The sequence below is a fragment of the Peromyscus californicus genome, unplaced genomic scaffold (assembly GCF_007827085.1).
Source record: "Peromyscus californicus insignis strain IS unplaced genomic scaffold, ASM782708v3 Scaffold_7__1_contigs__length_154581171, whole genome shotgun sequence".
Classification (NCBI taxonomy): Eukaryota; Metazoa; Chordata; class Mammalia; order Rodentia; family Cricetidae; genus Peromyscus; species Peromyscus californicus.
In genome coordinates, this window is record NW_026294595.1 from 54,631,253 (window position 1) to 54,649,177 (window position 17,925).

Here is a 17,925-nt window from a genome sequence, read left to right on the forward strand (position 1 = left end):
CACTCCTACCTCCACTCTAAGGTCTAGAGCAGCCTAGTAACTGCTACATTTCCTCTTCATAATCATTGAAAACCTTAAATACAAAGATTCTAGTTATCTAGGAGTTAGTAAAGAGTGTACAGATGGAAATAAAACTTTCACAGTTTATGAAAAAGACTCTCATTCAACAAGTGTATGAGTGCTGAGTGTAGACTAGTTACAGTTCAGCAGGCACAAAGCAAGTACCTTTAAGTAACTAACAGATCATGCACAGGAATACCAGCAAACTCTACTTTCAAGGATGCAACATAACCGTTTTCATAAAGATTATATTTACCTCAAAGCCAAGTCTATCCTTTTCTTTCCAAAAACAAAAATGTGTGACTTTCTTATCCCAGAATTCATCTGGCTTCACTACACATACAAGGGATACCTCAGCTGGAACAACATTCTGCAAAACATAGAAGAATAAGTACAAATTACACATGCAAATGACTTACTAAATGTGCAAATTCTAAACACTTGAGAGGATGCTACAATACTTAGAAATCAAATAGTAAAGCAGAAGAAACTCTCCAAACTCAAAACCTAAATGGCAATAACGAAAGACAAGCTATTAGGAAAGTTTTCAAACAGTTCTAAACACACCATACATGTCAATTACATTTGTTATACACAGTATCCTTGCTGGAAGTATGGTTAGATTAAACCACAAGACTTACATTTTAGCTAAGAAACTAGTAAAATTGGTTTTTCTATGGTATGGGATAAATGTTTTCTAATACCACCATCATAAAGAATTTCTTCAGGAAATGAGAAATCCATTTCTCACAAAGTTAGTTTCTTATCTGCCATTACATAAAAAGTCAGGATTCTTTGTGATTATTAACTGGAAGAAGAAGAAGACAAAAGCACTTTTTCACACAACACAATTTCACACTTTCTAAAATGACCAGGAGTGGTAGTTAACTTAGTAAGTACTTCTTATGAATTAGGAAGCTGCATAGAAGTCTAACTTGGAAATACAACTATTCAATTCTGTGGTGGAGTATGAGCAGAAATCCGGTGCTCCTGTAATGATTAGGATGTAGCTAAGGGAAGCAAGATAAACTCAACTGTTTTCAAAACCCTTATCAGAGAGGCTGGGAAGGTTAGGGTGTGGTTTACTCATTTATAAACCTATGGAAAAAATCTGTATTTCAAAGTCACCGGATAGGAAAGCTATGAGAAGCAAGAGAAACAGGGTCCCTCTCTCAGGACATTAGTGACAGGCAAAGCTGCTCTCAGGGAGCTGGGAGCGCTCCCAAAGAGCTGGCCCCAGCCCCTAAGATCAAAGCAGCAAGTCACTTCCTGAGTAGAGACAGTTAACTAGGAGAAAATGGCAAAGGGAATTCTGAAAAAGTTATATTTGAGTCAGTCTAAATGTCTAAAAAAATTACCTATCAGGGATTGAAATCACAGCAGGGATTAAGTCAACTGATTGTCCTCCACAACTGTCGCAGATCAAAGTGCAGTTCCTAGCCGGTCCCAAGTCCTCACCTGTGACGGGTGAGTGTCACAATCAAAGGAAGAACACAAGACCACCGTCAATGGACGGCTTACCTAAGTGGAATTTAACAACTGTTTCAGAGAAGTCAGACCGGTCTCTGGGGTGGGGAGGCTATCACACATTTGACAGAGAGATTGCTATGGGGCACCAATCTTAGAAACTGGTCCTCTGAGGACACTTTCTGAACTCAAGACAGAGCCTAATGAGGAAGCATTTAGGTCATATCCTTAGGAAGGAAGCAATAGGGGTTGGAGAGCTGGTTCAGCAGTGAGGAGCACTGGCTACTTTTTCAAAGGACCCAGGTTCAATTCCCAGCACCGACATGGCAGCTCACAACTGTCTGTAACTCTAGTTCCAGGGGATCTGACACGTACTTCTGGTCTCCTCGGTCACCAGGCACAGTTGTGATACACAGACAATGCATGCAGGTATAACACCCATACAGATTTTAAAAAATTAAAAAAAAAATAGAGCAATGGTAGATAATCGGGGATCACTTCAGACGCGTGGGAACAGCCGAGGCCCAGTACTTGGGCTGTGCCAACTCCCACCTTCGTGAGACTAAACCGAGATAATGTACTTGAGCCACACTAAGCTCCCTCCAACACTAAAGCTAAAGCCTAAAATTCTCCCTTTGTTGCCACCCTCAAACCCTTTCGACCCAACCATCCTAAGTAAAGGATGGAGCATTGCACAGGATCCTCCAATGGAGGATTTAGAAGCTCAGTCCATTTCTCTGCACAGACCCTAAAAGAGCAACCAGTCACCACCCACGTGCACTGACCCCCTTATACGCCATTGGTGCTCACTGAACTGAACGCATGCTGCCTGCTCCCGCTGAATTAATTATAGTTTCCCCAAATTAGTCAACCAACTCACTTCATTGAATTTGCTTCATCTGGGGGTGTCACTAGGTGACAATCCCTGCCAGGGGTGGCTTTTCATTTTCTTCCATTTATTCAGAAAACTTCTTTTATATAGCTCAAATATTGCCTTTTCTGGACACTTCTAAAGAAGACCGGGTGCCCAAGAGCAATCCACCCCTTTAAATGTCCCCATGTCACATGACAATATTTTCAGTAGCCTTACAGCAGATAACAAGAGTTGGCTGTGCCTCTGTACATGCCAGAGAGCAACAGAACAGTGTGAGGGACACAAAGAAATACAAGACAAGATGCCCTACCCCTGACTCTGCAGACTTAGTAACTGTTTATTCAATGTGAATATGTGAACTGTTAATGTCCTAAAGACTCAGCTAGGAAATAAATTTCTGGGCTATAAATTCTTAGGATGATCATCACAAACCCTTCATTTTTATTGTTGTTTCTTTGTTGTGGTTTTTGTTTGTTTTTGTTTTAAGAAGTTACTAGCATGTAAGACTGACCTGTAAAACTTGACTTGCTTCCTGTATAACCAACAAGAAGTAGCCCAGGGTAGGGAGTGTGACCCCGAAAGCAGAGCACCCAGATGAGTCCTGTGCTCTTGGTCTGCACACATGACAACCACAGGCTTTCTTGTTCAGACTACTCCAAAATGCCATACTATTTTCAGCCTTTAAAACCTGTACAGCAAGGTGGGGCTCAACTCTACTACTACATAAATTTAAACATATAAAAAATGGAATTTAAGCAATCCACTGGTAGTGTGGGAATATTTTTTTCAGAACTCAGTCCCTGCTGAGAAGCCTGGGCATGGCCTGATAAATAATATGTAACTGCAGTTTTCATCATGGTACCCTGCTGAAAAAGGAACAGCATTTCCCGACCAACAGACAAAGGAAACAGAATCACCTGCAGCATTAAGACCACTGTCTTCACCACATTCCACTGAGACTTCCTGCCATCCACGATCACGGTAAATCCTCGGGCCTTACATTTCTCACTGAAACAAAACACAATCATGGGTGTTAAACCAGGTCCAGACTCTCCTCATAACCCTGACAGAAGAAGGGGGAAATCTTTAATAGCAGGTAGGGTACAAATCACCTCGACTGGTCTAATCTACAATATCAATGGATAAAATTCTCCCAAGTATTCTTTCCATTTTCTAACATTATTTTTCTCATTTCTGGAAGCATTAATCACAAGCTAATTTGGAAGGAAAATACTCTAAAACATGGTAACTTAAGGTCTTAAAAAATGATGAAACCCAAGTACCATTTCAACAGTACCAACAGCTTCTCAATTTCTCTATCTGTAAAATGGGATCAAAGAGAACCAGGTAACTACCACCTGCCACATGCCCTATGCACACTTCTCACCAGAATTGAGGATTTGTGAGGAAACAGCTTAAAACAGGTGGAAAATAATAAGCTATGACTAAACCACTGGAGACTGGCTTCTTTGTGCACAGGAAATTTAACACGATGAGGTCATACTTGCTTTACAAATTGACTGAAAGCTTAAATGCACCACCTCTAACCCATCGCTGCTTTGATTTTCTCATTCTTAGTCATCTGGCCAGCAAAATGCTATCTTCAGTATTGCAAAATGTGTTGTATCGTATTTAATTATTCAAATATTTACGCAATGTAATGGCTGCTACGTGGAAAAGTTCCATCCCAAAGACAAAACTACACAGCTACCCTCACTGTTATCATTATGCACCTTAGTGCAAGGGCCTCAACTGCTCTCTCTCAGTACAAGGGAGAAACTTCAGCCTTGCTGACCAGAGCAAGGATTTGGAAGGGAAGGCAGTCCAGCCCAGAGTCCTTTCAATGACACCCATTATCAGAAAGGTAAATAGCTGACCTTCCCTGGATTTCAATCTGGCAGTCTATGAGATTTCAGAGGCCCTTCCATGTTCCCTCCCAGCATCCACATTAGCCACAAGAGTTAATTTAAACATATATTAACTCTAGCATATATCTAACTAGACAAGCAAAACAGCATGTCTAGTTCTCCTGAGAAGCAGTGAGAACTCCAAGAATGAGGAGACAGAGCTCAGTATTTGGAAGAGAAACAGGATCCTTGGTAGGCAAAGGCAGAAACTGGGTTAAATAAACCGAGATGTGCCCCAAAGATAATGCCAATTGAAGCACATGACCACACAAGAACGTGAACATAAATAGAATAGCGCAAGTTCTGATAGCAAAAAAAGGAGAAACCCAGTGTCCATCAACTACTAAACAGGAAACGAAACAGTACAGCCACATCAAAAATCACTGGTCAGCAGTTGACACGTTCCATGATACAGCTAACCCTTCAAAACATTATGCCCCAAAGCCAGACTTGAGCCCCCAGAAGTGGTTTAATTCTCCTGTACAAATCCACAGAGCAGTTTAGTGGCTGAATGAGGCAGGTGGTGAGAGAAACCGGGGAGGGACGGCTACTGTAGAGAGATTCTTTTGGACAGATGAAAACTATTTGGAGTTAGTGTGACCACACGACCCTGTGACTACACTACAAATCACTGAATTGCATACTTTACTAAAACGGTATTTTATGACAAGTTAATGAGATTTGTTTTAAAATTTTAAGTATTCAATGCTGGGATCTACATTGGGGGGGGGAGGGATCCTCTTGACGTTTCTGTGGAAGGGAAGAGGGATGCAATACACGCCTGAGCCTAGGCTCACAGTAGCACTTAAACACTTGCAGGGGAGGGGAAGAACCAGACAGCCATTGGCATTGGTAGGTGCAAGTAAAGAAGAAATTCCTAGAGGTCCTACCAACAAGACATATATGAAGGTCACTATGACTTAGTGTGGCTTTGCAAGCCCAGAAAGGCCAGCCAAGACAGGAAAGCTGGATGCTAAGTGGCCTCTGGAGGAAGGCAAGAACTTAGGGTCTCCTGATGCTGAGAAGTCTGCAAGAATGGAGCCAAGACAAAGGGTTCCAGTGTGGGCCTGACACCCAAAGACACACACCATTCCCAACACTTGCTGTTTTCTTATTATCATCTATAACCCTGCGATGTAGGTCACACAATCATTTGTTAAATATGTTTTTTAAAAAACAACACATTTATATTTCAATGCATATTATAAATTATCTTCAGGTTAATACTGTGAAAGTAATGAAGCCTGCAAATGCCATCTGTAACGATCTTAAAGGATAAAACACTAAATCTTTTAGAGTGCTTAAAAAGACCCTTAATTTTAATTTCCTTACATTTTTCACTAAGATTAAAAAATGAAAATATATACAACCCAGAGATACTATTTCAAAACTGCCAACCAAGTGGTATTTCAAATGCTTTACAAAGGGCATGTTCACAGGTCTAGGGTTCTGTAAGATACCACGCAATAAATAAAAAGAAAAAAATTTAAGACCCTAACTCATCAGGACCTTTCAAGGGTCACAAGGCTGGTTTAAAACAGCTCTGTAAAAGAAATGTGGATACCAAACACCCTCACCTCTGACCCATGAAAGCCTTTTGAAGGATTTCTAGGGTCAGTGCCCTGATGCTTATAACTATTTCTTGATTTTATCTTAGGGCTCTTCTTTTGCTCAAAGTTCTGCTGATACATATCAGCACTGGTTTGAGTGTGCTTTTATTATAATGCTGTGTGTAGAATTCATCTTCATCAGAGGACATGCTTGCAGAATATCAGAATGTTCATCTTCTAAGACCGTTAACTCCTAGCTCAATGCTGCGAGATTAGAAGGCCTTGGAAAATGTGTGAGGACTTGTCTGAAAATGGCTGAGAACACAGCAGCTCTGTTCCTATGCTGAGATGTGTCCCGACCACTGTCTCCATGGACCCAGCCTCTCCTCTAACCCGTGTCCGAGCACTTTGTTACTCTTCCAAAGTGCACCAGCCACACTTCTCTGGCTGGGGTACCCACAAGAATGCTGAACCTACTCCTGTCTCAGGGCCTCTGCCCCCGACAATATTCTTTCATCAAGTACTTTGGGGGCTGACACTCATTTCTATCATCTTGGTAAAGTGTTACCTCACTGTCCTGTAAGCTCCCACGGTCTCTCCTTTTTGTGTTTGCTGTCTCAGCACAGGGACGCCTGACACACTGAGGATGTGTCTGTGGCATTTGTGTGCTGGTCCTTAGGGAGTGCTGACAACTGGTCCGCTTGATTCCCTGCTTACTCAACACCTGTAAAACTGAGGCACCCCTGCAGGCTCTCACACAGTCACCAAGCAATGGAGACTTACAGCCTCAATGGCTATGTGCCTTGCGCTACCTCCTGAAGCCCCTTCCTTCAGAAGTTTCTTCTACAACAGAGTGTTTCCACAACTAGAAAAAGCTGATTTAAAAATCAGAACTCGGACTTTTAAAATTATCAAAATTTGAGAAATGTACAAGCTAGTTTTAACAGATGTTGAATTTCTATCAGGAATTACATGAACAATTCCTTGGGAGCATTTTATGAAAGACCTAAATTGTGAGCCCAGAAGATAGCTCCTGTGGTTTCAAACCCTGACACTCTTGTCACACAGTCAGCAAGTTCTTTTTGAACTAGAAAATAGCATGATTTGAAGTACTGCCTAACATACCGTTGAAAGAAAAACTCTAAAATTTTACAAGATATCCAGGATTTCTTTTAGAATATGATATTCAGTTATTTTCATGTCAATTATCAGTTGTGACAGGTCCAAGTTTCATGAGTATTTACTAGAAATTATGAAGCCATGACTGTGATCCTAACAGAGATGGCTACGCACAGTGAGGAGAGACGTGGCCGTGGAGCACAGTGGTTCCTGGCAGGCAGGGGTCCACCTGCTGGGCTCCAACTCTGTCTCCAGCTCGGGTTTGCCACAGGGTTCTGGACAAGCTGACTATGCTAACCCTTTCCATGCTTGAGTTCCCTCATAAGGTGGGAGAGAGGGAACAGAGTTCCTCTCAGGAGAATTAAATGGCTGAATAACTACCTATTGTTTCCTTAGATGCATGGTATTCTCTCCATATCTACCACCCAATCCCCCTCCACAGGTCAAACCTGAGGTCTACTGTAATTAAAGTTTTAAAACAAAGTTCAAAGCAGCCACAAGCTTGCTCCAAACAACTACTGTGCTCACAACTTTTACATCTATTTAGTTTTTTGACAAATGTGAATCCCTGAGAACAGTCAGTTAGCAGGTCCTACTAGCCCACATAGGTGGACGCAGAGTTCTGAAGAAAAGGAAGCCCCCAGAAAGACAAAGGCAGAAACTGATATGAAGCTATTCATTATTAGTGAAACTGCATAAACCTTGGAAAACTTCAAAAGAACTAAATAATGCTTGTAAAAATTGAAGAACTACCTTTAGCACATCACTAAATTTGTAATACATTATGCCTGAGAGAGACAAGAGAGAGACTAAGCTGGTTAACTCTCCGCCCGTTTTGCCTTCCATCACTTGACTTCCTAGGTGCACACTCCTGGGTGAACACAAGTCAGGAGACGTGAGCTGATTTGCTGTGCCTTCACTCAGCCGTGGCTACCCAAGCCTCTTGGAGGGTAGCTTCCCAGTGGGCTGAGTGTGACTGCACAAATCCGCAGAGCAGCCTCATCACAGGTGAATGTATCTTTTGGAACTCAGCCTCAAAGACATGTGGCAGTGTTGGAGGCACATTCATGGAAAAGTAGTATGTAGGCCTCTAATCCTGCCTTGCTTACTTTTACTACATTTTATTTACTTGTTTATTTATTTATTGTGTGGGGGTTAGCACATGTGAAAGTCTGAAACTGCCCTGTAGCCCTCGGTCTCTCCTTCTACCACACGGGTCCTGAGTGTGAACTAGCGGGCATCTTTATGCAGAAACCGCCCTGCAGCCCTCAGTTCCTCCCTCTCCCACACGGGTCCTGAGTATAAACTTGCAGGCATCTTTATGCAGAAACCGCCCTGCAGCCCTCGGTTCCTCCCTCTCCCACACGGGTCCTGGGTGTGAACTAGCGGGCATCTGTATGCACTGAGCCATTGCACCAGGCCTTTCACCTACGATACTTCTGGCATCTCATTTGAACCTCCAAACTAGACTTCATAGAAATTGCAGCTATGCTGATTTGTACTAATTTGAAGAAACAAACAAAAAATAACAACAAACAAGAAAATCCCCTTTTGAATCAGTGTGAGAAACAGCACATTCTAGCCCTGCTCTATGACTGACTAGCTGTGTGAGCCTGACAAAACCAAGTCTGTTACTTTCAGTCCCCTCAACCATCAAACAGAAAAGCTGGCCCCAACGGTCCATCTGGGACTATTTTCATGATTTATACAGCTGTGAGTCTACCTCATCTCAGTTACTAAACCAAGGGGTTTATCACTCAGTGGCAACTGACAGATTGGTGGTTAGCAACACAGATCAGCAAGGCCACTCTGTGAATGCACTGACTACGGGTCTGGTCACTTTCCTTCAAAGAAAAGGAGGAGAAGACAGAAGCCTTTACCTGAAGACTCATGCTTCTCTAACACTGAAAGGCCAGCAGCATCAGCTCACTGAAGGAGGCACCACACTGGAAGTGGGTCTGTGCCCCAGTCAGTTCTGTTGTCCACCCGACACCCACGAGGAGAGGGAACCTCAGTTGAAGAACGGCCTGGATCCGACTGGCCTGTGGGCAGTGCCCTCCCCAGGCAGGAGAGCCTGGGCTGGATAAGAACGGTGGTTCAACACGGGCCTGGGAACAGGCCATCAAGCAGTGCCCTCCCCAGGCAGGAGAGCCTGGGCTGGATAAAACGTGGTTCAACACGGGCCTGGGAGCAGGCCATCAAGCAGTGCCCTGGTGGTTTCTGCTTCAGGCTCCTACCCTGAGTTCCTGCCTTGGCTTCCCAAGATGATGAACTGTGATCTACATGTCAAAAGCCCCTTTCCTCCCCAAGGTGCTTTGGTCATGGTATTTACCACAGTAACAGAAACAAACTAGGAGAGAAATTGGCACCAAGTATATAAGAAAGGTAGTTCAACATGAACCTGGGAGCAGGCCAGCAGGCACTGTTCCTCTGTTGGTTCCAAGTGTGGCAATGGACCTGACCATACTGTCTTTTGGAAGGTCTGTGGAAAGATTCTGGGGGCTAGAAAAGTCACGGAGTGCTCAGAGATTAATAAACTATTCTGGGAATTGCAAGATAATACTGAACACAATGCAGACCTGGCTTGTAAAGTTCTAGAGGGAAGTCTGAGGGTCCCTCAAAGACTCTACCGGCTCTGGCCAGCTGGGGCTGAAGGATCAGCTATAGTTAACTAAAGAGCAGCAGGATTGAAGTGAGACCTTGGCTTTACGGAGACGATAGGTACTGGCTAGCTGAAGCTAAAAGAACCAGCTGTGATTAAAATCCTCTGGGGAGTATTTCATCAAGGTCAGTACACAAAAGCTGTGGGCCAGAGAGGGCCAAGGCTGCATCTTCAACTGGAAGCTGAAGAGTCTCCCATGTGGAGCTGCTTTTGACAAAAGCTGCAGAGAGAAAGCTGGAAAGAAGCTGAGGCTTAGTACTGTGAGAGGCCGAGAGAGGCCACCGGGAAGGTGCAGCCTTGACTGCAGTGGAGACCCCAGAACCATGGGATAACCACCAGAGGGCAGAGGCGGTGTAGTGTGGAGCCCGCCTTGACAGGAGCCTACCATAAGAGCTGTGCATGCTGTGGACGGCAGAGCAGAAGAGGTGGGCCGCCTGTCTTCAAAGGCCAGAAGAGGAAGTCGATCCCTCAGAGTTACAGGTGTTTCTGAGACACCTAATGTGGGTGCTGGGAGCTGCAAACAGTGAAGGGCAGCAAACATTCTTAACTGCCCAGCCATCTCTCCAGCCCCTGCTTTGATTCTGAGGTGACGGGTAGACTTAAGCAGAGAGGAATGTTTGAGACTTTTCTTTATTCATAACTATGAAAATTAAAAACTCGAGGACCTATAACTTAAATTATATATACATTTTTGTATTTTTAAAATAAAAATATTTGAAGACTAACAGCCTTCACTCATTTTAGAGATTATTACCAAATTAATGAAATAAAACAAAGATGAGTTCATGTAGATTAAGTTTCTCCCTCTCTCCCTCTCTCTCTCACCCTCTCTTCCTCTCTCTCCCTACCCCACCCCCCATGTGTGGGGAGAGTTAAACATCCATGCAGTTGTGTATACTATATGCACATGGCGGCCAGAAGAGGACATCAGGTGTCCTGCTCTATTACTTAACTGAGCCTGGACCTTGACTGGCAGTCACCAAACCCTAGCAATCTCCTGTCTCTGCCATTCACAGTATCTATCGGGTTATAGGTGGACTCGCAAGGGGCTAGGTCCAACTTCTTAAGACTGTGCTAGGAACTAGAACTCAGATCTTGCAGTGCTCTTAGCCACTGAGCCCTCTCCCCAGCCCCCAATTTCTCTTCTTTCTGAAGCTCCAGGGTAAACAGGTGCTGAGCCTAACTGTTCTTGAGAGGTTGAAGGTACATGTTTAGAAATCTGTGTGCCATGAAGTAAAGTATCTTATCTGTGTGCTGGCATCAGCTCCTGCTCCTAGTCCTTACCTGTAATTTCACTGCTGAAAAGGCATGCGATACTCCAACAGCAAGAATCAATAGGAAACAATATTGAAATGGAAGAAAAAGACACCTTTAGAGTCACCTTGGAATGCTGAGTAGATAGTCCAAAGTGACACTCAGCTCATCCATATTTGTCTGTTCCAGGCATAACGGAATGGTCAGGATGAGTCCACTGCGCCTGTCCTTTCCTCCTACAGAAAAGATACATTAAGATTTACCAGATATTAAAAAGTCATATGAATAACATTTTAATCCAATGTTATTAAAACAATTACAAGTTTGGGACACAGTTTGGAAAATATCTAATGGCTATCTGTAGTTTATAAATGCTTATAATAGTAAAGGCAAAAACTCCATAAAAATTCAGAAGAAAATGCATCTATGAAATCTTCATCAAAACCAAAATCATTTTAATTTTCTTCCATTTAGGCTGCTAATTGAATCAATTCATCAAACACTTCCTGTGTGCCTAGTACAATCAGCGCTTGCAAGTCAAACAAATTTGCATCTGAAAAAAAAAGCTTTAAGTCAGTATGAATTACGGTCACTAATTTGCTACACAGTGTCTTCATATAGCATTAATATGCTATAAAAAGGGATTGAGACAATAGAGAAAATGAACTTAAAAAAAAAGCTGTGGTAAGTAAAGACTTGAGGGAAAACTTATAGAAGTTTTAAAACCAAGTTAAAAGAACATCCCATGGTGACAGATGACCTGAGTTCACTTACAGAAGAAACATGGATCTGTGTGTAATATGGAAAGCAATGGAAGACTCATCTCCTACGCAACAGATAAACAGCGAATAACATACTTATGTGATTATTTGATTAAGAGCAAACAACACGCTCGGTCACTGCTGTGTCCAGGCAGGACAGCCCACTGCAGACTGTTTAGACGGCAGTGAAGACACAGCTGAGAACACGGAGCAGGACCTGGGGGTACAGGAGAAAGCCAGGGGTGGAGCACACGAAATCTCAAGTAGCTTAAGTCCTTGTCCCGTTAGGCCTAAGTGTAAAATGTAACTTTAGAATGTTTTCATGCCTGATGTTCGGGCCGGCAATCTCAGCACTCAAGAGGCAAAGGCAGGAAGACAAGCTCCACACCAGTGTGAATTACAAAGTGAGATCCTCACACAGCCACGGACTGTGGATAGAGCATAGTAAAGGCACTGAGTTCAATTCCCAGCCCTGCAAGTGAAACAAAGGAACTTTTAGAACTTTTATTCCTAACTACCGTCTTTCAAAATTCTGCCTGACTCACACTGAAGCCTACTGTCAGAACCAACTGACGTTTACAGTAGTCTAAGAAGCCCAAAAAGCAGCAAATCCTGAAGAAAACAATTCTGTAAAATCTCTAGCAATTCATCACTAAAAACCGAAAAGCCCGAGGTGAAGAGGACTGCCATTAGTGACAGAAATGTGATTCATGGCAAGGCAGCCGTAAAGGGCTATTTTCTATGCAACTGTTGATACTGAACCACTCTGTCTAACATCAATAAACCACAATTTTGGAAGATTCGACCTCATACACAGTGGCTCAATAGCATTTTTGGTGATTAGAATACAGGCTTTATTTTATTTTTTTTAAATGGATTACACAGGTGACTTCCAAATGATAGCGGCCCTTGGGTAATGCTGCTGGTTTGAAAACAGTTTTATTATTTAAAAAAAGTTTGAGAATAACTGACTTTAACTACTAATGGTCAAGAGATAAAATTTTAAGAGTGGGCCAGGGAACTTTCATTTGCTCTTCACAACTGGTAAGTTTTGCTCACGCATTTAAACTAAATGCACAAGAGTCCACACCTAGACTGTAGATGACATCTAAACCACTTTGAGATCTTCCTTTAGGGTCAAGTTTAATCCTCAAGACTACACCACCCTGAACCCCACACCCTCAGCTTTTACTGGGCGTTAGAAAAAAAACCACTGGTGTGGAAGTGGAAGAGTGAGAAGCCAGGAGAAACACAGACCTTCAGGACAGCTATGGTGGACAGGGTCAGATAATGCACGCAGACAAACGCTGTAAGACACAGACATGTTACTGGTGTGAAGAAAGAGAGCATCCACAGTGACTAGTGTAGGAAGACAGGCATCTCAATACGGAGAAGAAGGGTACGGAAGCATCTTCCTGGAGGGCAGCTGGCACCCCGAGCATTTCAAGGCAGTTGGTATGTTTGTTTGGCTGCTTTTGTGTTGTTGTTTGAGACAGAACTCCGATAGCACAGGCTGGCCTCAAGCTCTTGATCCTCCTGCCTCAGCCTCCTGAGTGCTGGGGTTACACAGGTGCCTGCCAATTCACCAAACCTTATAGCCTGCTCAATACTTCCAGTTGTAAGAACTCACATTATTGAATAATCATTATGAAATTCACAAGGCTACAAATATAAATGATAATAATATCATCCATATCAGAATAGTATGGAGACGATAGAAATGCCACAAATTTTAAAAAGAAAATACATATTAAGTTAGGAGTAGCAACACCAATAGAATTCAGCATCTTGTTTTGTCAACTTTACAACCTTCATCAGGAAACTATGTCAACTTACAAAGACACACCAGATGTCTGAGGTTAAAAAAGAAATTAGAATTATCAAGACAAAGACAAGAGCTCAGGGAAATAGGAAAGAAAAGGGCAAACCGTATAATCCGAGTAACCCTAAACCGGCAGGGCCACGGAGCCTACATACAGTCTCTCTTCAGATTCCAAAGTCTCTGGGCCAGAAGGAACCACACCTCTCACAGGAACAGACGGTCCCCATCTTCTCCCTAAGTCATCTTAGTGGACGACACTTCCGTTAATCACTGTAAGCAAAGTCAAGGCAGGAGAACGCAGAAGGGGCATTTTCTAACTCTCCTGGGGCAGTGAAAGCATTCCTGAGAACACAGAGGTCAGAAGCCAAGAGAGAAGGGATCAGAACTGGTCACTCCAGGAACAGCTGCTGAAATGCTGTCTGTCGACGACGATCACGAATTACTAGATTTTTACTTCAGAAGTGAAAAGTCGTGATTTCATGAGAGTAGTACTCAGTTTAGTCAAATCACAGAACAGAATAAAAACCAGATCATGGTGAACCAGCAGCAACGGATCACAACAACTCATTAAAGAAATGCCCTAAAATCAAACCTTTATAGAAGGAATTTTACAGCATCCGTTGAACCAATCAAAGGAAGCTTACACATGGAAGAGTTCCGGAGCAGCACACGTACCTGAAAGAAAGGCCAGCTTTTTCTTCAGGATGGGCAGGATCACCGAGGCCTCCATTTCACTCCAGCAAAAGTCCTTGCCTCTGCAAAACAGAGCGAAATGTCAACTGCAACACGACAATTATCGTGGTGGTTTATCCAGGTAAGCCTTTTTTTTTCTTTTTTCAGGGAGCTGCAGACATTTTAGTAGCATACCAGGGACACCCCAATCCCCAGCTGTGACAGCCAACCTAAGTCTAGACATTGCCAAACATTCCTTAGTAGGCACCGCTGCAGCGGGGTGAAAAACAATGGCTTAAATGTTTTCCAGAGCAACACTGGGCCAGCATACTGACTGTAGACAGCAACAGCTCAAAATTTACTTCAATTATTTTATTAATCCATCAAGTAGCCAGTCAATCCTCCATTGCTTTCCACACTACACAGCTTGTTCCTAATACTTGGTTCCCTCTGCCGCAGTACTAACAACAGTCTCTAATTTCCCACAGTCTTCCTCCCTAACACCTCATGACAGACTGGAACCTCTGTTTACTTCAAGGTGCAACTCAACAAAGTCTTATTTACTCACTTTATCTTTCCACATTTCAGTCTTAAATGCTCCAGGGGTGGGGGGGGGGGGTCTATTTATTGGCTGAGTTCATTTCTTTTGCTTTGTAGTGACTACTGTTGGTTTTGTTTGAGACAAGAACTCATTATGTACCCCAGGCTAGCCTGGACCTATACCATTCCTCCTGTTAGCCTCCTGAGTGCTGGGCTGAGTTCATCCTCTAGGGCAAGCCACAGTTACTGTTTGGTTTTCCAGAGTCTATTCAGTCACAGCCAGGGTTTATGACTACCTACAAAAAGGGAACACTCACTAGTCAGTGCTGGGAGCAGAGCAGTTTTCCTTAAATGGAGGCTTTGGCAGGGCAGGCATTCTGAGACCTGGCCAGCCCTCCATACTACTAGACAGAATTTGAGGAGAGCAGGACCTTTAAAAAGAAAAAAAAAAGCTAAGGCTCAGCTTTACTGCCCTCTTAAACTAAGCAGCAAGTCTGCGAGAGAAGTCTCCATCACTGTCCATCCTTCCCTCCTGCATGGCAGCTCACCCCATCCAGCACAGGGCAGCCGGGTCCTGGAGAGTGAGAACCCAGTGAGAGCTGCTCTCTTCAAAACAAGTTTCCAGAGTAGAAAATCTGACTGTTTGGATTACGTGTCCTGCAAGGACCTGCCACGAGCCCATCCCATTTCAGCCACTGTGCTGTTGGCTGAACAAAACACTCAGGTTGCAGCCTTGTCCTGCAAAAAACACACTCTTTTTTAAAAAAAAAAAACCATATTTAAAAAAGAAATATCTATACAGTCATCTGATAATGGCTAATTAAGCAAGCCTAAGTAAGCCAGTGAAGTATTTTACAGGCTTTGTGGTTAAGAGAAAAACCAAAACAAAAAATACCACCGCTGTTCCCACCTGCCTACAAAGAAAACAACTTGTCAAACTACTTCATGTACCTTTAAGTTTTACTCCTTAAACACTATTTTCAATTGTTCTTCTCGGTGTAATTCTGTATTAGCCCAGCTACCACAAAGGAGTTCACACGAGCTCACAGTTTTACATTCTGCTAGAAAATTTATAGCATTTCATGTTTCTAAATCAATACTGCGTTTGATCAGTTGTTATCAGCTAATCAAGAACGCAGGAAACTTGTGTTCACATCCTAGAGCCTACCCCGTGATCACCTTGGGGCCCTAACCTGAGGTTTGACAATGACACTAATAATGATTACGTTAATTAACATGTACCTTGCACTCAAGTGTTTATTACAAACTGTGCCCTGTAATGACTTCTAGTATTGACTTAATGTTCCCAGCATTTCTGAGGTAAGAGCTAGCTGCTCCAACATCATACAGCTGGTGAGTGTGGAAACTGGGACTCAGGCAGTCTGGTTCCATCAAGGCCACTTTCCTAATATGCCATCAGCTTACCAATCAACAACTCTGAAAATATACAGTGACTTCTAGGCAATTAAACACCAAACTTGTCTAGACGGGATGCAAATAACAGATATACAGCAAAACAGTCTTTGTCCTTGGAATTTCCTGAGTGATAGAAGGGAGTGTTTTTGTCACTGCTAAAGTGCCCCTTCCTAAATACCCCATGCTAATAGAGCAAATTATGGTGGAGCCTCCATGAGTTCAAGGGGACGCCTGAACAGCCACCACACTCTCCAAAACTCTGAGGGGGGAGGGGGAAGAGAAACAGAATCAATCACCAGTATCCCATAATTTCATCAGTCATGAGCACACAATAAGGCATCTGTGGGTCAGGCAGCGGACACACAGGGTACAGAGAAGTCAGCACACCGGACAAGGCTGTGGTTCTGAACCCCTCCATACTCTACCACATGTGTGTCATCTACTGGCTATTCCTGGGCTATGTCCACTATATATCAAGGAAACAGCTTTCCTGGGACCTGAGTCCTTCTAGTGAATTAGCAAACCTAGGGAGGTCCTGTGAAGCTTTATCTGGAGCCTATAAGCAGAAGTAGCCTAAGACCCAATCCTGCTACTGGCATCCAAATTGAGGTCAGTTAAGTGAAATTCAGCCTTTAAACTTAGGAGTTTGACACTAACTCTAGAACTTCATGCCAAATTGATGCCAAATTGTGGACAGTAGACAGTGCTTAGAGAACTGATTATGAGAGAAAAACCCTTATATTTAGTGTCAGAAGTATGTGGTAATGACAGTTATACGTATGCACATGATACAAAACCATAAGAATCGAAAATAACACCTACTACAAGAAGTAAGTTTGACCTCTCTGAGAGCTAGAAACAGAGAGCTGCTGAGACAGACAGACCATCCCTAAGATGCTCCCACAGGGCAAGCTCAGCCTCAAGGCCCCTCAGTCATGCAGTACAGCTGGCTTCCTAACCAGGTCGTTCCTATCTGGTTGCAAGCCCAAGTTCTGAGCCACCTTTAATTCCTTCTGGTTCGGAAGTCTGTTTTTCCATCCTTCTCATCAGTTCCATGCACTGTACAACACTTTTCCAGTAAATTCTTTTGTTCTGCTTAGGTCAGCAGGAGTGGGGGGTTCTCTTTCAGTCAAGGGGACTGTGACTGAACCAGGGAACAACACTGCAATTCAGCACTTAGCAGACAGCGGCTCTCATCACTTCCTGTTTTATTTAGGAAGTCTGTTGTCAGGACTGGAGAGCTGGCTCAGTGGTCAAGAGTACTGGCTCCAGAAGACCTGGGTTTGGTTCCCAGCACCCCTAAGCAGCTCACAATGGTTTGTAACTCCAGTCCGGGATCAGATGCTCTCTTCTGGCCTCCATGAACACCAGGCACATAGGTGGTGCAAAGATAAACACACAGGCAAAACACTCAGGCACATAAAATAAAAAATTAAAAAAAAAAATCAGTCAATATATGGAGGGCAAGGCCCTTGGAGCTACAGTTACAAGGAGCTATCAGCTGCCTGATGTGGGTGCTGGGAACTGAACCTAGGTCTTCCAGGAGACAAGACTATCTGGACTCCTGAGACCCCACTAGGCACAAGAAACATTGACTACAGGAGACCCTGGGAATACATACTGTGATTCTGGAGCTTTGCAAGCCAGGTTATGGATTTTATGCCAATTAATACCAAAGTTTAGTTGTTAACCACTGAGTTTTCCTGTGCTCAAGGATTAAACGTAAATTTCCATCTTATGTTTCAGGCTCCCTCTGGCAGGCTGGTCCCAAGGCAGCCTTCTGTTTTTTCCCTTTCTCCTCAGAGGCAGCTGAATCTCCTT

General features: G+C 43.3%; 1 protein-coding gene across 4 annotated transcripts in view; it reads right to left on the reverse strand.

Annotated features, from left to right (window-relative positions):
• The window catches only part of Sestd1 (SEC14 and spectrin domain containing 1), a 99,027-nt gene that overhangs the window by 45,828 nt on the left and 35,274 nt on the right, over window positions 1–17,925 (reverse strand). For 3 of the 4 annotated variants that reach the window (XM_052723010.1, XM_052723012.1, XM_052723011.1), the window contains exons 2-5: window positions 14,152–14,231; window positions 11,021–11,129; window positions 3,319–3,409; window positions 317–430 (exon numbers count right to left, since the gene is read on the reverse strand). In XM_052723010.1, coding sequence (XP_052578970.1) covers window positions 317–430; window positions 3,319–3,409; window positions 11,021–11,129; window positions 14,152–14,206 — 369 coding nt within the window. In that variant the 5' untranslated portion in view covers window positions 14,207–14,231. Of the gene's footprint in view, window positions 1–316; window positions 431–3,318; window positions 3,410–11,008; window positions 11,130–14,151; window positions 14,232–17,925 lie in introns of those variants that run through there. The other variant, XM_052723013.1, reaches the window with a different exon arrangement.